The sequence below is a fragment of the Hipposideros armiger genome, unplaced genomic scaffold (genome assembly GCF_001890085.2).
Source record: "Hipposideros armiger isolate ML-2016 unplaced genomic scaffold, ASM189008v1 scaffold_199, whole genome shotgun sequence".
In the NCBI taxonomy this organism is placed as follows: domain Eukaryota; kingdom Metazoa; phylum Chordata; class Mammalia; order Chiroptera; family Hipposideridae; genus Hipposideros; species Hipposideros armiger.
Window position 1 is genome coordinate 920,410 of NW_017731549.1, and position 16,922 is coordinate 937,331.

Genomic DNA, 16,922 nt, shown 5'->3' on the forward strand with positions numbered 1-16,922 from the left:
GGATTTTAATTTAATAGAGTATGAAAAGCTTACTGATTTGGTTTCAGATTCCATATTGCAACCAACATTTAAGAAATGTGTCAAGTTTTGGTGTAGTACTAAAGAATAGCTACAATTATGTATAAAAGTGATTAATGTAATTCTCTCTTTTCAAATGACATATAAGAGGCCAGATTTTATTCACATAGTACTTCAATCAAATCATCATATCACAACAGATTGACTGCAAAAGCAGATATGAAAATCTAGGTGTCTTTATTAAAGCTACACATTAAAGAGATTTGCAAAAACTATAAAACAGTAGTTCTCAACCAAAGACGATTTTGTCCCTCAGGGGACATTTGGCAATGTCTAGAGATCGTTCTGGTTGTCACAACTAGGGAAAGTGCTACTGGCATCTAGTGGATAGATGCCAGGGATGCTGCAAAACATTCTATAATGAATACACTGGGTAGCCCACACAACAAAAGATTATCTAGCCCAAGATGTTGATAGTGCCAAGGTTCAGAGACCCTGAGGGGAAAAAAATACCATACTGCTCACTCATTTTGGGGGGTGTGAAGGGGGAATATAGTTATTTTTCATAAAAAATGTCCATATTCACATGTAATGGGTTTATTATTGTAATATTAAATGAATTAATAAACAACTAAAAATTTTCCAGTTTTAATTTACAATACAGTAAATATCAATAGGCTACCACATATAAACAAAAGCTCTTTGGGGTTGTCAATAATTTTTACAAGTGTAAAGGAGTCCTGAGATCAAAAAGTTTGAGAATCACTGAATTAGAAGAATGATATAACTAACCAAGTATGTTAGAGAATATGAGAGGATTTAAAAGACCTTAAAGGAAAATTTACTTACTTCACGAGTATTATGGATGACCAAAACACACAAAAAACCTTATACCACTAAATAGTTCAAAAGAAAAAATGTCATTCTTCCTTCAAAAAACCCCAAAAACCAAAAAAAACAAAACAAGGAAACATTTAAACCACAACTTCTTACCCTGGCTATGAGGGCTTGCCGGACTAAAAGACGCCTGATACAGCTCCTTGGTTGGAGTTGGGTAAGCTTCTTTCCCTTGGCGCTGACTCATCTTTCCTGGTGTCAGAAGTTGAGCTTCGTCGCTGTTTGCTACCACAGCTCAAGGAAAGAAGGGAAAAAGAATTAGTTCTTCAGCTCTAGATTTATATAATGGCATAGTTAATAACATGGAATAGAACTATGATTGAAATCACCTCGATGGTTATATTAATTTTACCAATTCAATAATTTAATAAATTTGCATAATTGTCTTAACTTTAGTTTGCTATCAATCCAAAAGAGATTGACAGGCATGCATGAGTAAAACAACAAAAATTATAGACATTATAAAAATGAAACTACATATTCAACTGATGATAAAAAGTACTCCAAGGTTTATTGTGCTATTACCGTAACTCTATATTTGCCAATAGAACAATAAGCAAGAGGCAAAGTCATTTCACAGAAGAAATACAAATGGCCAATAAATATATGAAAAGATACTCAACCTCATTAGTGGTCAAAAAAATACAAATTGGTAGCAGTATAAAATAATATTTTACATTCATTAGAATTTGTATTCTAATTTCTAATTTTCATGTTTTAGAGATGGGGAAACTTGAGGTTCAGAGATTGCCTTACCTAAGATTAAGTAATAGAGGTAAGATTCTAACTCAGGACCATTTGATTCATAAGTCTGGCTCTTAAAAGCTCGCTGCCCCAATAATCAATTTAAACAGTGTTTAAGGCTGCAGTTCACCCACTTGACCAAGCTACTAACAGAGGAAGGCGATGCCCAATTCCAGAGAGGACAGAAAATAGAAAAATACTCAATGAAGGAGTAAGGCAAATCTTGAGCAAGCCCACAGTGCCCTAGGATCACTACATCCTTTCATTTTATATTTTTTGTACTTTCAGCTTACAAAAACCTTAGTTTTATCTTGAGTAAGAATGATTGTGTCCTCACATTAGACTTAATTTTTCACTTAACCAGAACTTCACATTCACATTTTTATCACCGTATCTTTTAAATTAAATTGCTTTAACATGTTTCCTATTGTGCTAAAGTTTCCAAAATTGTATTTTAGCTCCTTAAATTTCAAAGTAAAAATTTAAAAACGCTTTATCTTCCAAGTACAGACATAAAAAACTTATTTTCCCATCAAGGCCATTAAAAAAAAATTTATACACTGATGACTCCTAAATTTATTGCTCCTAAATTCAAACTCATGTACCCAATAGCCTGCTTTATAATCACCTCTAGTGTTTAACAAGCACCTCAAGCTTATCCAGATGTAATTCTTGATTCTGCTTATCCTCCAAACCAGCCTCTTTCCCATCTCAGTAAGTGGATCACTATACCCCTCGCCCACTTTCTCAGGTCAAAAACTTAGATGTATGTTTTCTTTGACTTTTCTCTTTTACACTTCACATCCAATTTATCTCTGAGATCTTTACACATGAACCCTACCTTCAAAGTTTATCCGGAGTCCTTCTACTTCTCCCCACTTGCAGAACTACTACCCTGTTCCAAGCCACCATTACCTTTCCACTGGGTCACAGCAGCAGATTTCTATCTAGGCTCCCTACTTGTATAGAGTCCTTTCTCTACATGGAAGCCTGAGCAATCTTTGTAAATCATAAGCCAGATTTGCATCATGCAGAAATATCCTCAATGGCTCACCATGATACCTGCAATAAATTCCATGGCCTAAAGATTCAATAGTGTCTGGCCCCTGCTTATCCTTCTAACCTCATTCTCTACCACTCTACTCACTTGGCTCCAGCTTTCTTGGCCTTCTTGGTATTCCTCCAAACACACCATCTTGTCCCAGTCTCTGGGCCTTTAGTTCTTGTTCCCTCTACCTGAAATACTCCTACCCCAGGTCTTCTCATTATTAGCCCCTCTCATCATTTGTTGTGTTCCAATGTCATCTCTTCAGAAAAGCCCTTCATGGTGCCTTTTGATAAATAAGCTATTTTAATATACAATTTAGCATTTCTTTTGGATTTTTTTGGTTAGTGCCCACTCCACCAGTTATACTCTATCACTTTACATGATTTTTATTATAGCTCTTATCACTATCTGAAATTATATCACTTATGTCTGCCTTCTCTGCCAATCTATTAATTCCGTAAGAGAAGGGACTTTTGTCTGCCTTATTTTCCCATAAATCCTTGAGTCCTGGTATGGTTCTAGCACACTGAAGGTGTTCAATAGAATTTTCTTGAATGAATCAACCAACAATTTTTATATTTTATGAAACTTCATTTCATAAAGTATATGGTGGTTCCTTCAGTTATTAAATTGAAGATCCATTTAACTCGTAAAAATTATTATTGAAATTAAAAATGTACTGATGTAAAGAGAGACAGACTGACCTAAGGAATATTCGAGAGCTCTCAGAAACAAACCCATGATTATGTGGAGCCTAGATATACAATAGGGGTAGGGAAAGAAAAGGCTATATTCAATTACTGATACTAGCAAAATTGACTATGAAAAATAGGTCCCTATCCTCATACCACACACAAAGAATAGTTCTATGAAAGTTAAAACCAAAAATGTAAAAAGCAAAACTTGAAAACTTTTAGAAGAAAACATAAGAGAATATCTCCATACACTTGGGGTAAGAAATGATTCCTTTAAAAGACAAAACAGCTGGAGACCGGTGGTTAGGCAGAACTGGTTCATGCCTTGTGTGGGGAACACAGTGGGACTCAGGGCTCCTGGAGAAGCCCTGTCTTACAAAATGGTAGAGGGGGAACCGGCATTGTTAGATAAAAAGCATAAATGAATTTTGGAATAAATTCAAAAGCAATGACATCTCCTTTTAGATGGTGGGACTAAGAGATATCTACAAGGGCATCAATAAAGCATTTGCAGAAAAGCTGTCTGTGAAATTAAAGGAAGATGAATGAATGATTCAGATGTCTCTGGAATATTAAAATCAGATCTGCAGGCAGAATAAGTTCATTCAAGAAAAAAAGGATAACATTTTGTTGATTGTTAAAGTACAAGGCCGAAAGCAGGAACTGGAAGTACTGATTGCAAATGTCCAGGATCCTAAGGAAGAACGTGCCAAGAAGAAGAAAACTATTTCCACTGCTGAAAAAACTAGTGAAGAGAGGTCGAAAAGGCTACAAAACCTGTAGACTTGTATAAAGATCGACGTGGATTAAAAATTTGAAAACTTTATGGTGATAAATTGCAGTTTATATTCACTAATATTGACCCTAAGCATCCTGATAGCCCATTTATGTTTTGCCTACACCGAAATGAAGCAAGGGACTATGAAGTATCAGCCAGTGCTCCTTATGTGCATGCCTGGCAGAATTTCAAGAGACTGTAAGGAAGACCAAAAATTTTTCGGCTTTCCTTGCCAATGCTCAGAAAGCTTTTAGCACTATGGCTTATAATTAACGTATATATACTATTATTAAATAGTATATAAAACTGTTTTCCTTCCCTATTGTATATCTCTTTTAAAAAGAATTCTCATTATCCATTGTTTGTCTATCGTCTCTTCGTATTTTTAAAATATTTCTGTGTGGTGTATATCTTTAAAGTATTTTAATTAATATCTTAGAAAAAAAAGACAAAAAAAGCAATACCATAAAAAAAAGAATTGATAAATTCTACTATATTAAAAAAAATTAAAAATTAATGTGATCAAAAGATACCATAAAGAAATTGGAAAGAAAAACACACAGAAAAGAAGACACTAGCAATATGTGTAATTAATGAAAGTTAGTACCCAGAATATGTTTTTCTTAAAAAAAACCCCAAAAACCTTGTAAATCAATTAGAAAAAGACTAATAATGCAATATAAAAACGGGGGAATAAATTTAACCAAGGAGGTAAAAGATCTGTACAATAGTCCCCCTTATCCATGGTTTTGCTTTCCATGGTTTCAGTTACCTAGTTTACCATGGTCTGAAAATATTAAATGGAAAATTCCAGAAATAAACAAATCATCAGTGTTAAATTGCATGTCATTTTGGGTAGCAGGCAGAAATCTCACACTGTCCCACTCTATGCCACCTAGGACGTGAATCATCCCTTTGTTCAGTATATCCATTTTTGTGCTGTACGTACAACAAAATATTTTGAGAGACCACATTCACATCAATTTTATTATAGTATATTGTTATAGTTGTTCTATATTATTAGTTATTTGTTGTTAATCTCATATGTGCCTAATTTTAAATTAAACTTTATCATAGGTACGTATGTACAGGAAAAAACATAGCATATATAGGGTTTGGTATTATCTGTGGTTTCAGGCATCCACTGGAGGTCTTGGAAAGTATGCCCTGTGGGTAAAGGGGAACTACTGTACACTGAAATCTATAAGACAATGATGAAAGAAATTGAAGACACAAATAAATGGAAAGGTATTTCATGCCGATGGATGGGAAAAATTAATATTGTTAAAATGTCCACACTACCCAGAGCAATATAGAGATTCAATGCAAATCCTATCAAAATTCCAATGGCATTTTTTACAAAAATAGAACAAACAATCCTAAAATTTGTATAGAACCATATAAGACCCTGAATAGCAAAGCAATCTTGAGAAAGAACAAAGCTGGAGTCATCATGCTCCCTGATTTCAAACTATTTGATTTTCGGAAAAGTCATGACGTATTTTTTCTATGCTTTTTGTTGCAAAAATGCGTCATGACTTTCCTGACAACCCAATATATTACAAAGCTAAAGGTAAAAAAACCAAAAAAAACAGTGTGATATTGGTATAAAAATGAGACATATAGACCAATGGAATAAACCCAGAAATAAGCCTACACTTACATGGTCAATTAATGTATGACAAAAGAGCCAATATATAATGGAGAAAAGCAAAGCCTCTACAATAAATGGTGTTGTAAAAATGGACAACCACATGCAAAACGATGAAGCTGAACCACTAGCTTACACCATACACAAAAATTAATTCAAAATGGACTGAAGACTTGAATGTAAGACCTGAAACCATGTAACTCCTAGAAGAAAACATAAGCATCAGACTTGGAGATGATATTTTTGGATCTTACACCAAAAAAACAAGAGCAACAAAGACAAAAATAAACAAGTGGTACTACAACAAACTAAAAGACTTCTGCACAGTAGGCAATCAACAAAATGAAAAGGCAACCTACTGAATGGGAGAAAATATTTTCTAATCATATATCTGATAAGAAGAGGTCAATAGCCAAAATATATGAAGAACTCACAACTGAATAGCAAAAAACAAAACAAAACAAAAAAACCCCAAGCAACTTATTAAAAAAAGGACTGAGTACCTAAACAAACATTGTTTTCCAAAAAAAGAAATATAAATGGCCAACAGGTACATGAAAAGATGGTCAACATCACTAATCATCAGGAAAATGCAAATCAAAACCACAATGAGTTATCTATCACCTCATATCTCTTGGGATAATGGCTATCATAAAAAAAAAACAAGAAAGAGAAAGCGTTGGAGAAGATATGGAGAAAAAGGAACCCTTGTATACTGATGGTGGGAATATATGGTGCACCCACTATGGAAAACAGTATGGAGGTTCCTAAAAAAATATAAATAGAACTATTGTACCACGCAATCCAGTAATTCCATTCCTGCATATTTATACAAAGAAAATGAAAACTTTAAGTCAAAAAGATATATGCACCCTAATGTTCATTGCAGCATTATTTACAATAGCCAAGATACGGAAACAAGCTAAGTGCCCATCAATAGACGAACTGATAAAGAAAATATGGTGCATATGTACAGTGGAATATTATTCAGCCTAAAAAGACAAAAACTTAACATCTGCAACAACACAAATGGACTATGCTAAGTGAAATAAGTCAGACAGAAAAAGGCAAACAGGTATGATCAGACTTATATGTTGAATCTAAAAAGACAAACAAACAACAACAAAATGAGCTTACAGACACAGAGAACAGATTGGTGGTTGCCAGAGGTGGAGAGGTTGGGGTGTACAAAATGGGTGAAGAGAGTCAAAAGATACAAACGTCCAGTTATAAATGTCATGTGCATGTAATATGGAACATGGCAATTACAGTTAGTAATACTGCATTGCATATTTGAAAGTTGCTAAGAGAGTAAATTTTAAAAATTCTCATCACAAGAAAAAAATATCTATAACTAGGTATGGTGATGGATGTTAACTAGACCTATTATGGTGATCATTTTGCAACATATGCAAATATCAAATCATTATGGTGTATTACCTGAAACTAATAAAATGTTGTATGTCAATTATGGTTCAATAAAAATTTTTTATACAAAAAAAGAAAAATGGGGAAAACGTGAATGGTGATTTCTTGGAAGAAGAAATGCAAATGCTTAATAAATATACAAAAAGATGTTCACCCTCTTTAGTAATCAGAAAAATACAAGCCAAGATCACAATAAAATATTTTACACTCAGTAAAATTGACAAAAATATGTCTGATAATAGCAAATAGATAAGGATGGATCAGTGAGACATTTTAAGCACTGCTGGTAAAGGACAACTTGATACAAGCACTTCGAAAAACAATTTAGATCAGTCTTCTAAAATTGAATTTCAGCACATTTATGGGTCCAACAATTCCACCCTCAGCTTTAAAACTCTTATACATGTGTACCAAGAGAAAAAAAATAAGAATCTTCATAGCAATACTGTTCATAGTAGCAAAAATCAAAACAATTGAAATATTCACCAATTGAAAGTAAAATGGATTAATATATTGTGGTATATGCATATAATGGAATAGTAAGTAGCACTGAAAAGGAATGATATACAGCTATACCCAATAATGAGGCTGAACCTTGGAAATAAGATGTTAACTACAAAAAACAAACCCTAGAAGAAGACATACGAGTACCTCATGATACTATTTTTATAAAATTAAAAACCAAGCAAAACTTAGTGATACATATATAATTTTAAAATAACAAAAAAAATCTAGTTTTTAAAAAAGCAAAGGATTATAAACAAAATATACAAAATACTCATCACCTCTGGGGACAGACACAGGGATAGAAGAGAGAAGCAGCAAATAGATGGCTGTGAGGTATTTTTAAGATTAAAGTTCGTAAGAGGTAAATGCAACATGTACGCACATATTGTATGATTATGTTTTATATTTACATATGCTACATTTCTGTAGTATCAGACATTTACATTTAAGGCTAATTTAAAATACATTATGAGACGAGCTAAAATAATTAGCTCTTTAAAATCTAGTTTTTAGTATTCCATCAGTAAGACATAGGTATCTTTGTCTTGAATAACTTTATAAAAACGGAAATCGTCTAAAAGTATAAATTGAGTTCTATTCACCCCTTTCTTGTTTATGATGTTGATATCCTTAAAGTGAGAGGGTTTGCTGAAATAGTAATATACAGAATATACTTCTTTAAAAAAACCAGAAAGCCTATTTTTCCTCTTTTGTTTTCTCTCACCCCTCTCACAAACATTAAAAACTAACTATACAGACAAGAAAGGATTTGCATTATGTAAAAATCATTGTGATATCCTACATCATTTGCACAACAGTAGGCTAGTCAAATGTAAGCTCAAGAAGGGCACTGACTTTGTTTTTATCTGTATCACTTGGCATAAAAGTGACAATAAACACTTGCTAAATGACCGAATAAATATTTGATGTAAGAATCCCTGCATGATTTAAGTGTGGTTCTGACATTACAATTAATTGCCTCACCTACTAAAGATGGTATTACAGTGCCCTCTCCTGGTTGTACTTTGTACTGGAAGTAAAGTAACCAACTTTGCCATTCATACTTCTTTACTATCTTAAGTAGAAACTACACTGCAATAATTAACAGTAATATAATTAACATACCAGCTGCAACTTCCAAGGAGAGTATGATTGTATGCTACTATTCTTTACTTTCTGAATTCAGATAATAAATATAAGTCTGAAGAATTTTTATAAGCTTAAAAGTCTGCTGTTTGCCCTTAAACTAAGTGAAAGTGAAGATAAAATGAATTATTTTAAAGTCATAATCTCTATGTAAATCCAAACTGTCCCCTTATAGACTGTATACCTTTTCTCAAATACTTAAAGAGTTTAAATATGTTGGTATATACAATATTATAGCTTTTTCTTTCAACAGTAGAGAGCCTAATAAAGTACTATATGGAATTCATTTTCACTCTAAAAGATATGTGGTCTCTAGGAAATAATTATACAGTCCCCTTTTAATAGTTGGCAGAGTGCAATATAAGCTCATATCTAATATGTTGTATATTTTTATTTATATATGCTTAAAATATATAGCCATAATAAATTTCTTCTATTCCAAGAAAAAATTAAATACTTCCATTTATAAAACCTAGTTCCTAAAACAGAACCATTTCAATTGATATTAAAAATTAAATTCCATTTGTAAAATTCAGCAGTGCCAATCAGTTTGTCTCCGCCATCATCTAAATATATGAAGTAACTAAAATAACTGAAAAATCAATTGAAAATATCTGCCAGGTCTCACAAGTAAGGCTGAACAAGAAAACATAAAAATATTTTGGGATTTCTATGCTTTTTTCTACCTTAAAATTTTCTACTATTCTGATAATGCTGGTTGTATAATAAACAATATATTTAAAATACTATGAATTGTTGCAGTTAAAAAATAATTTTAGCTTATTACCTTAAATCATCTTTTTAGAAAAAAATTACATACATATTATAACCAGTATTAGAGTCAAGCAGCAACTGTTCTAGACCAGAATTTTTCAACTAGAAGAAGCCTTGTCATTAGCTTGCTCGGTCTCCTCCTTTAGCCGATGGGGGTGGAGGAAGAGCCCCAAAGTGGTAAACTGACTTGCAACAGTTAACTGTTTAGGAATAAATACTAAAACTCTCCAAATCATATAATTCCAATATTGCTCTTCAGTACAGTTAAAATCTTTGTCTTATTCACAATGCAATACTATTTTAATTATTTGGTTAAACTTGAATTCAGCAAACTGATAGCTTCATTCCGATTTCTCAAAACCAGTAGAAGACACTCTGGGCTAATAACCAATTCTAAGTCCTTAGATATTTCAGTTCTTAGCTTCAGGATGTTCATCTATAAAATTAATGCTTTTTAAGATGACTTCTTTCCTTTCACTTCAGTAATTCTATGATTTTTAATACAAAGGTTGCCCCTTTCACAATGCTTTGAAATGATCTATTCTTGGGTTTAACTCCTTTGCGAGACTATAATGATCCTTATGGGCAGGGCACATGTTTTATTCATTGTGTATCCCCCAGCAAGAGTGCAGGGGACATAAATTAAAAGGGTGCATCTTCTAAATTTCTAAGAAGAAACATGTTTCACTTATAAAATCTCCAAAGTATAAATAAAAATTTTTTCATAATCAAATTAATTGTTACGTAAAAATTCTGACAAAATAAAATAATATTTCTCATCTTAGGGAAGTGAATTTCTTACACCAAGTCCAGCCTCGGAGTAGTTTGATCTATGCTTTGTGATGAATATAGGAAGGAATACTATAAATAACGGGTCCTAAATTGTGAATTAGATAATTGGCTAAGTAAATAATCTATCTTTAGATAATCAAGATGTAAATATACAAATACTACCAATCTCAGATGGAAGTGACAATAGATGGGCACTGAATGACCATTTGTACTCTTTGCTTAGTATTTCAATGCCTGGAAAGAAAAGTAGAAGACTTAATAATCAACACAGAAATACCACATGCCTTTTATAAGTACAGTACACATCAAAATATTATCATGTCTCCAAACGTGTCATTCAAACTTTAGCTACTTACTTGATGGCCCAAGGACATCTTTGCTATCACCAAGAAGCTTTTAATGCAGGGCAATTGAGCAGCAAACAAACACAATCCAAACGAGGAAGAAGCAAAATGCATCAGGATTGAAGCAGCAGTGAAACAAAAGGACAAGGAAAACAGCATTAGTTTATAAGTAGAAAGCACATGCACATAAATCCTAATAATTACAATTCACAAGGAATTTTCTTTTCCACACATAAAAAGACTTTGGCTTAGGCATTATCAAATACTTGTCTTATTTTGGAAAATGAAGGCAGAAAGAGGAAAATGAAGTCACCCACGTATTTTGTTTTGAAAATTACTCTAGTCAAAAATTACTTCCAATTATAATTCAAGATATGGGTTAGGCGTGGTAAAAATTATTTAGAAGTGTAAGGGACAGCCAAAAGTTATTCATTCTTCAAGGGGTTTAAAAATATATAATACCCATGCACTACTAAATATTAGTTCTGCATGCCATGAAAGCACTTAATACTAACATAGAAATTCAGTCTGTGTCTTCCACAAAAGGAATATTTACTGCTTATTATGTGCCAAACATTGAGCAAAAAGCTTTTACAAAGACATCAACAAAGTAGAACAATTATATTTCCAAATGGCAAAAACAAAGAGAAATATGGATTAGAATGATATATTTTATTAAGTCAGATAATATCAAGCATATTAAATATCAAGCATATCATTTGGAGCTACTGGTCTTTAGGAAGTTAGAAGACCCCATTCTTAAATGGATAACTTGCAATCAGCTAAAAGAAACAGAAAAAAGGCTGCTGACCTTCTGTCTAGTAACTATGTAACAAACAACATTACACTAGATGTTGCCTGTGGACGTTGGTATCCCTTGGTAGGAACAAGGTCCTCAGCCCTCTTCATTTCCAATACCAAGTATAGTAACATATCAAAGCTAAAGTAACAAAACCAAAAGATTCCCACTGAGTGCATTATTGCTCGGTCTTACTTAAAGGGAATGAGGGAATCTCAATTGGCCATGACCAAAAAATAAAAAGGTAGCAGCTGTTTGCTTTGGGCTTCTGTCGTCTCCTAGTAAAAAAATCTTCGCCCTGTTACTTCCCTGAAGTGATGGTTATTTCACAGTGCTTGATATTATGTTCTAATGCCTTTTAAAGGCATTTGTTCAAAATAAGTAAATAAGTAAATAAATAGGCAGTTTCTCTACTTATTTTTCTGTTGTTGCCCATTTAAGCTCATTCTTCTATAAACTGATTTCAGTTTTACAGGAAAAGCTAAAAAAAAAATACAGTTTTGTTGACAATGAGCTAATTGTGCTTATTACTATGTTAGAACCACTGGCAAGCACGCGGGAAGAGATTAAAGTATTGTGGCAGGCAATCTCTAAAATGGCCCAATGACCCCCACTTCTTTGGATATAATCCCCTTTCTGAGCGTATGATGGGCATACTGAAATCACTTCTAATAAACAGAACATGGCACTAGGGAAGGGATGTCACTTCTAAGATTAGATTGTAAAAACACTATGATTTCCGTCTCGTTTGCAGCCTCTCCTTCTTAGATCAAGGTGTGTGTAGGGAGGTAGGGGGCAGTTGCCCCTGGGGGAGCCTTGTAGAGAGGCCCATGAAGTGAAGGAACTGAGGTTTGTCAACAGCCATGAAGTGAGCTTTGATGTGGGTCTCCCACCTTGATCCTCCCCTGCTCCTCCTGCCCCATCCACCTGGTGGAGCTTTCAGATAAGGTGGCAGCAGTCCCCTCCCCAGTAGCTTGAGTGCAACCACAGGGATTTTGAGCCAGAGACAACTAACAAAGCTGCTCTTGGATTCCTGATCCACAGAAACTGTAAAAGAATAAATGCCTGTCATTTTACATTTAATTTTAGGATGATCTGCAATCACCAATAAATAACTAATACGAGTATAATACTGGAAAACTGAAAGAAGTTCAGAAACTGACAGACAATTGTGGTGAACTACAAATGATTTATACACATCTTCTTTAAAAATCCTCCTGCACTGATATGAATAATTACTAGTTTCCCTAGATTTACCGGGAACTTCCTAAAGGAAAGCAATGGTTTATACATGGTTGGGAGTATTTAATTTCACAGGGTCAGTCATATTTGAAGATTTCTGAGTTGGTCTTCTACTTAGGATAAAAGATTGCGTTTGCTTTCGTTGTACAGTTCTGTCATAGTCTCAAATTTTGTTAATTAACACAGCACTATGTGAAATTCTGTGCAGCTGTACTCCTTGCCTGTTTACTCCCAGAAAATAAGCCCTAGCATATACAGCAACCTCTGAATATTTGTTCCAAATTATGCTGGCTCTCAACATTATATCCTCAAGCATGTTTGTGTCATATAAATCTGATTCTACTGAATTAATCCAATTTTTTTTTATTGTGGCACTGAATTATAATAAAAATAAACAACACTGTCTATTCTATCATTGATCCATCCAACCAAATATTTACTGATTATCTACTATATAGACAGGTATCATTTTAGGCCCTAAACGATACAGTAGTGAAAAAAAACAAACAAAAATCCTTCCTTTGTGGTAGTTATGTTCTAATGGGATGAAGAACATAATAAACAAAAGTAAAATTTTGTTATACATTATATAGTATAAATACTAAGGAAAAAATAAGCAGAGAATGAGGACATATAAAATCTTAGGGCAGAGGGAGTTAAAATTGTAGATAGGATGGCCTAAGACATCTTTGCTACAAAGCTGACTGAATAACATGAGGCACCTTCATGAGGACATAAAGGGGAAGAGTGCTCCAGGCAGAGGGAAACACGTGGAGAGGGTTGGTACGGGGACAGGTCTGGAGCGTTCGGGAAATAGTTAAAAGGCCACAGAGGCTGAAACACAATGCAAGTAGGAAAGTAGTAAGACATGGAGTCAAAGATGTAAATGGGTGTCAGATTGTGTAGGACTTTACACGATCTAGTCAGGACTTTGGTTTTATTTTGAATGAGATAGGGGCCACTGGATGGTCCTGAGAAAAGGAGTGACATAATCTGACTCTGTGTTAACAGGATCACTCTCGCTGCCATGTTGAGAATAGACACTAGAGGACCAAAGGTATAATCTGAGCTTACTGCGATAAACTAGGGAGAGATGAAGGAGACCTGATCCAAGGTGGTAACAGTGAGGGTGAAAGGAAATGGCTGAGTTCTGAACATCTTTTTTTTTTTTTTTTAGTGAGCCATCCTGCCCACCTGTTGGCAGCTCAGCGGCAGCTCAGCTCGGGCCGGGACTCGAATCGCTGTTGCTCAGAGCTCACACTCTTGAGCAAGCTCTTAACCAACTGAGCCACTCTGCCGGCCCTCTGAACGTATTTTTTAAGGTAGAGCCAACAGGATATTTTAAATAGACCAAGTATGAGATAAAAGAAGAAAAGAGGAATCTAAGTGATGTCAAGTGTTGAGGTCTGAGCACCTGGTGGAAGAATGGAACTGCCATTATCTGCGATGCAAGAAAGTGACAGAAGCTAGTTCACAGGGAGAAATATAAGCAGCTCAGTTTGAGAAAAGTGAAGTTGGAAATGCCTGTTAGATATCCAAGTCAAATGTCAAGTAGGCAGTTGGACAGAAAGACCTATACAGGGAAAGGTTCAGGCTGGTAAGAAAATAGTATAAATTATGACATATGAGAGTTAGAAGATATGGCCTGAATGGCTTAATCACGGTAGATTAAAAATGTCCTTAAGATAAAAGAACAGACACCAGAAAACATATTATAATGAGAGAACAGAACTAAGAATCAAGCTGAAACGCTCCAAATAAATGCAGTAACACAATGAAAAATAAGCACAGTCTCAGACACCTTTCCCAGAAGGATGTGAATACAAAGGCATTAAACTGGGATGCAAGTGAAATCATCCTCCCAGAGTTGCTTGCAAGTATGTTACTGGGAAATGGAATATAAGTAACTGAAGATTACACATTAATTTTACCAAGTACCTGACATCACTGAAGTCTTCTGCACATGGCTAAAGTGCACACTACTGATTTCTCACTCTTAACACTTTTAGGACCTGGGTCTAATTTGTGCAGTTCCATGTTGTATAACGCATAAAGACAATGTGAAAGCACTCTACATAAGGATCTTGTGAACTATTTTAACTAAACAAAAAGCTAGCCACTCTTCTTGGCTTTTGTTAGTGAACCAAAATACTACTAGAATTTCAAAGAATCCAGGAATTTCTCCTCAGCTTGTTCAGAAAAAGACCATTAAGATGTAACAGACACATTTTCCCTATTTGAGTCATCTATCATGTTTACCATTATCCCTTAGATAATGTCCACACAGTCACCTCAATAATTTCTTTATCATATAAATAAATTCTCTATTTTGGCAGAAGCTAAGGGCTGAAAATTATAAAATAATAGTAACATACCAGTATACTACCAATGTACTTTAATTAAAAGCATGAAATAGAGCCATTATCTAAATCTTTACTGATTTTACTCTACAAATCTCAGGAAAAGAACCTTATGCAAAAAAATGTGATCTTATTTTAATGTACTTCTATATATCTGCCATGCCATATATAATTAGCATAAGACCTGCAATCTTTAAGAAATGCAAAGGGATAGGTAGAAGTTCATAATCACACCCCTTGTCCTGGGAAATCCCTCAGCCCTGAGCAATCCAGGACAGATGGCCACCCTATAACACCGAAACAATCCCACGAGATCTATACAGAAGCTGGATCCCAGCGCCTTTGCCACAGCACCTTCCCTCTTAACATTCATAGTGATTTGACTTAAGTCATCTTTTGAGCTTAGCGAAAGCACAAAGAGTTTATCAAGCACTGATATGAGTATAATCCGAAAATAAAGTTTCAAGCAGGTGGCACCTCTTCCCCCAATAGTTGATGGAGTTGTACTTGTGGAAGCAATCCTGCTGCAGCTGGCTCGCAGAAGCCCAGTCAGAAGCAGGGTTGCATAAAACATCTTGTGTGCTTAGCGAGACACTTCAGGGAGGCATATGTAATGCAGCTGAGATCCGCTCGTTCTTTCGACAGGAGTCATCATCAGTCTACACTTAACTGACTTTGTCATATTCCCGCAATTGTCTGCAAAATTGTCTATGTGCACATTTTAGTCTTGTGTTTTATAGGAGAGATTCTAAGGCAATACTTTTCTGGGAACTAGAGCTTATCAACGTTAGAGAGAGAGTGTGATCTTGCCCACCAGGCAGCTATTCAAAAATAACCTAATCATATGTTTGATCTCACTTTTGATTCCACTTCTAGGAATATATACTAAGGTAATCATTGAAAATGTTAAAAAAGATGTGTCCATAGATATGTATCACATCATTTATAATAATCTAAAACAGTAATCCATTTAAAACCGGGTATTAAATAAATACTACATCTACACAATGAAATATTATGTAATCATTAAAGTTTTTTTTTTATTGACTGAAAACATCCATTATATATTGGCTTTTAAAAGTATGTTATAAAAAATTCGTATGCTATGACTTCACTTTTATAAAATTTCATATGTAAGACATACACATATGAACACTTTGGAAAGATGCTACCAAAATATTGACAGTGATTAGCTTCAGAAGGTAGGATTTTATTTATTACAGTTTTTGTGTTGTTTAAACATGCCACATAGGTATTCACTATTTTTGTAGTAAAAAAAGATTAAACCAATTTACATTTTTGGAAAAAATGAAAACAATTTCTTAAACTGATCTTTTCAGTCTACATTAGCTACTTTTTATAATGACAAACTCATCTATGACTAAATACAATGAAAAATATATTTTAAGAACCCAACTTGAAATCCTGAAAAAATATTAAAATGTTAACATTTAAAACATAGCACCATATATTACTCACTGTCTCTTGAACTTCAGCAACTTCTGAATATGGCAAGATCTAAAAAAAAAACAAATGTTCTCAGGCGAGATTTAATCTTATATACCTGAACCTGAATCTAGAAAGCACACACTGTTTATCAAGTGAAGTAAGTGGTGCAGTCTTCTTTTAAGAAGTAGCAAGGAAAAAAAAAGTGCAATAGTACGTTTACACTGGAAATGAAATCCTTTAAAAAAAAAAA

At 34.1% G+C, this 16,922-nt stretch overlaps 1 protein-coding gene and 1 pseudogene across 1 annotated transcript in view; one reads left to right on the top strand and one right to left on the bottom strand.

Annotated features, from left to right (window-relative positions):
- The window catches only part of OSBPL8 (oxysterol binding protein like 8), a 165,505-nt gene that overhangs the window by 82,737 nt on the left and 65,846 nt on the right, over positions 1-16,922 (bottom strand). Inside the window, exons 3-5 of the mRNA XM_019653200.1 lie at positions 16,703-16,741; positions 10,835-10,871; positions 1,012-1,149 (exon numbers count right to left, since the gene is read on the bottom strand). Coding sequence (XP_019508745.1) covers positions 1,012-1,149; positions 10,835-10,871; positions 16,703-16,741 — 214 coding nt within the window. The remainder of the gene's footprint in view (positions 1-1,011; positions 1,150-10,834; positions 10,872-16,702; positions 16,742-16,922) is intronic.
- LOC109388477 (kinetochore protein Spc25 pseudogene) lies at positions 3,783-4,453 on the top strand (annotated as a pseudogene).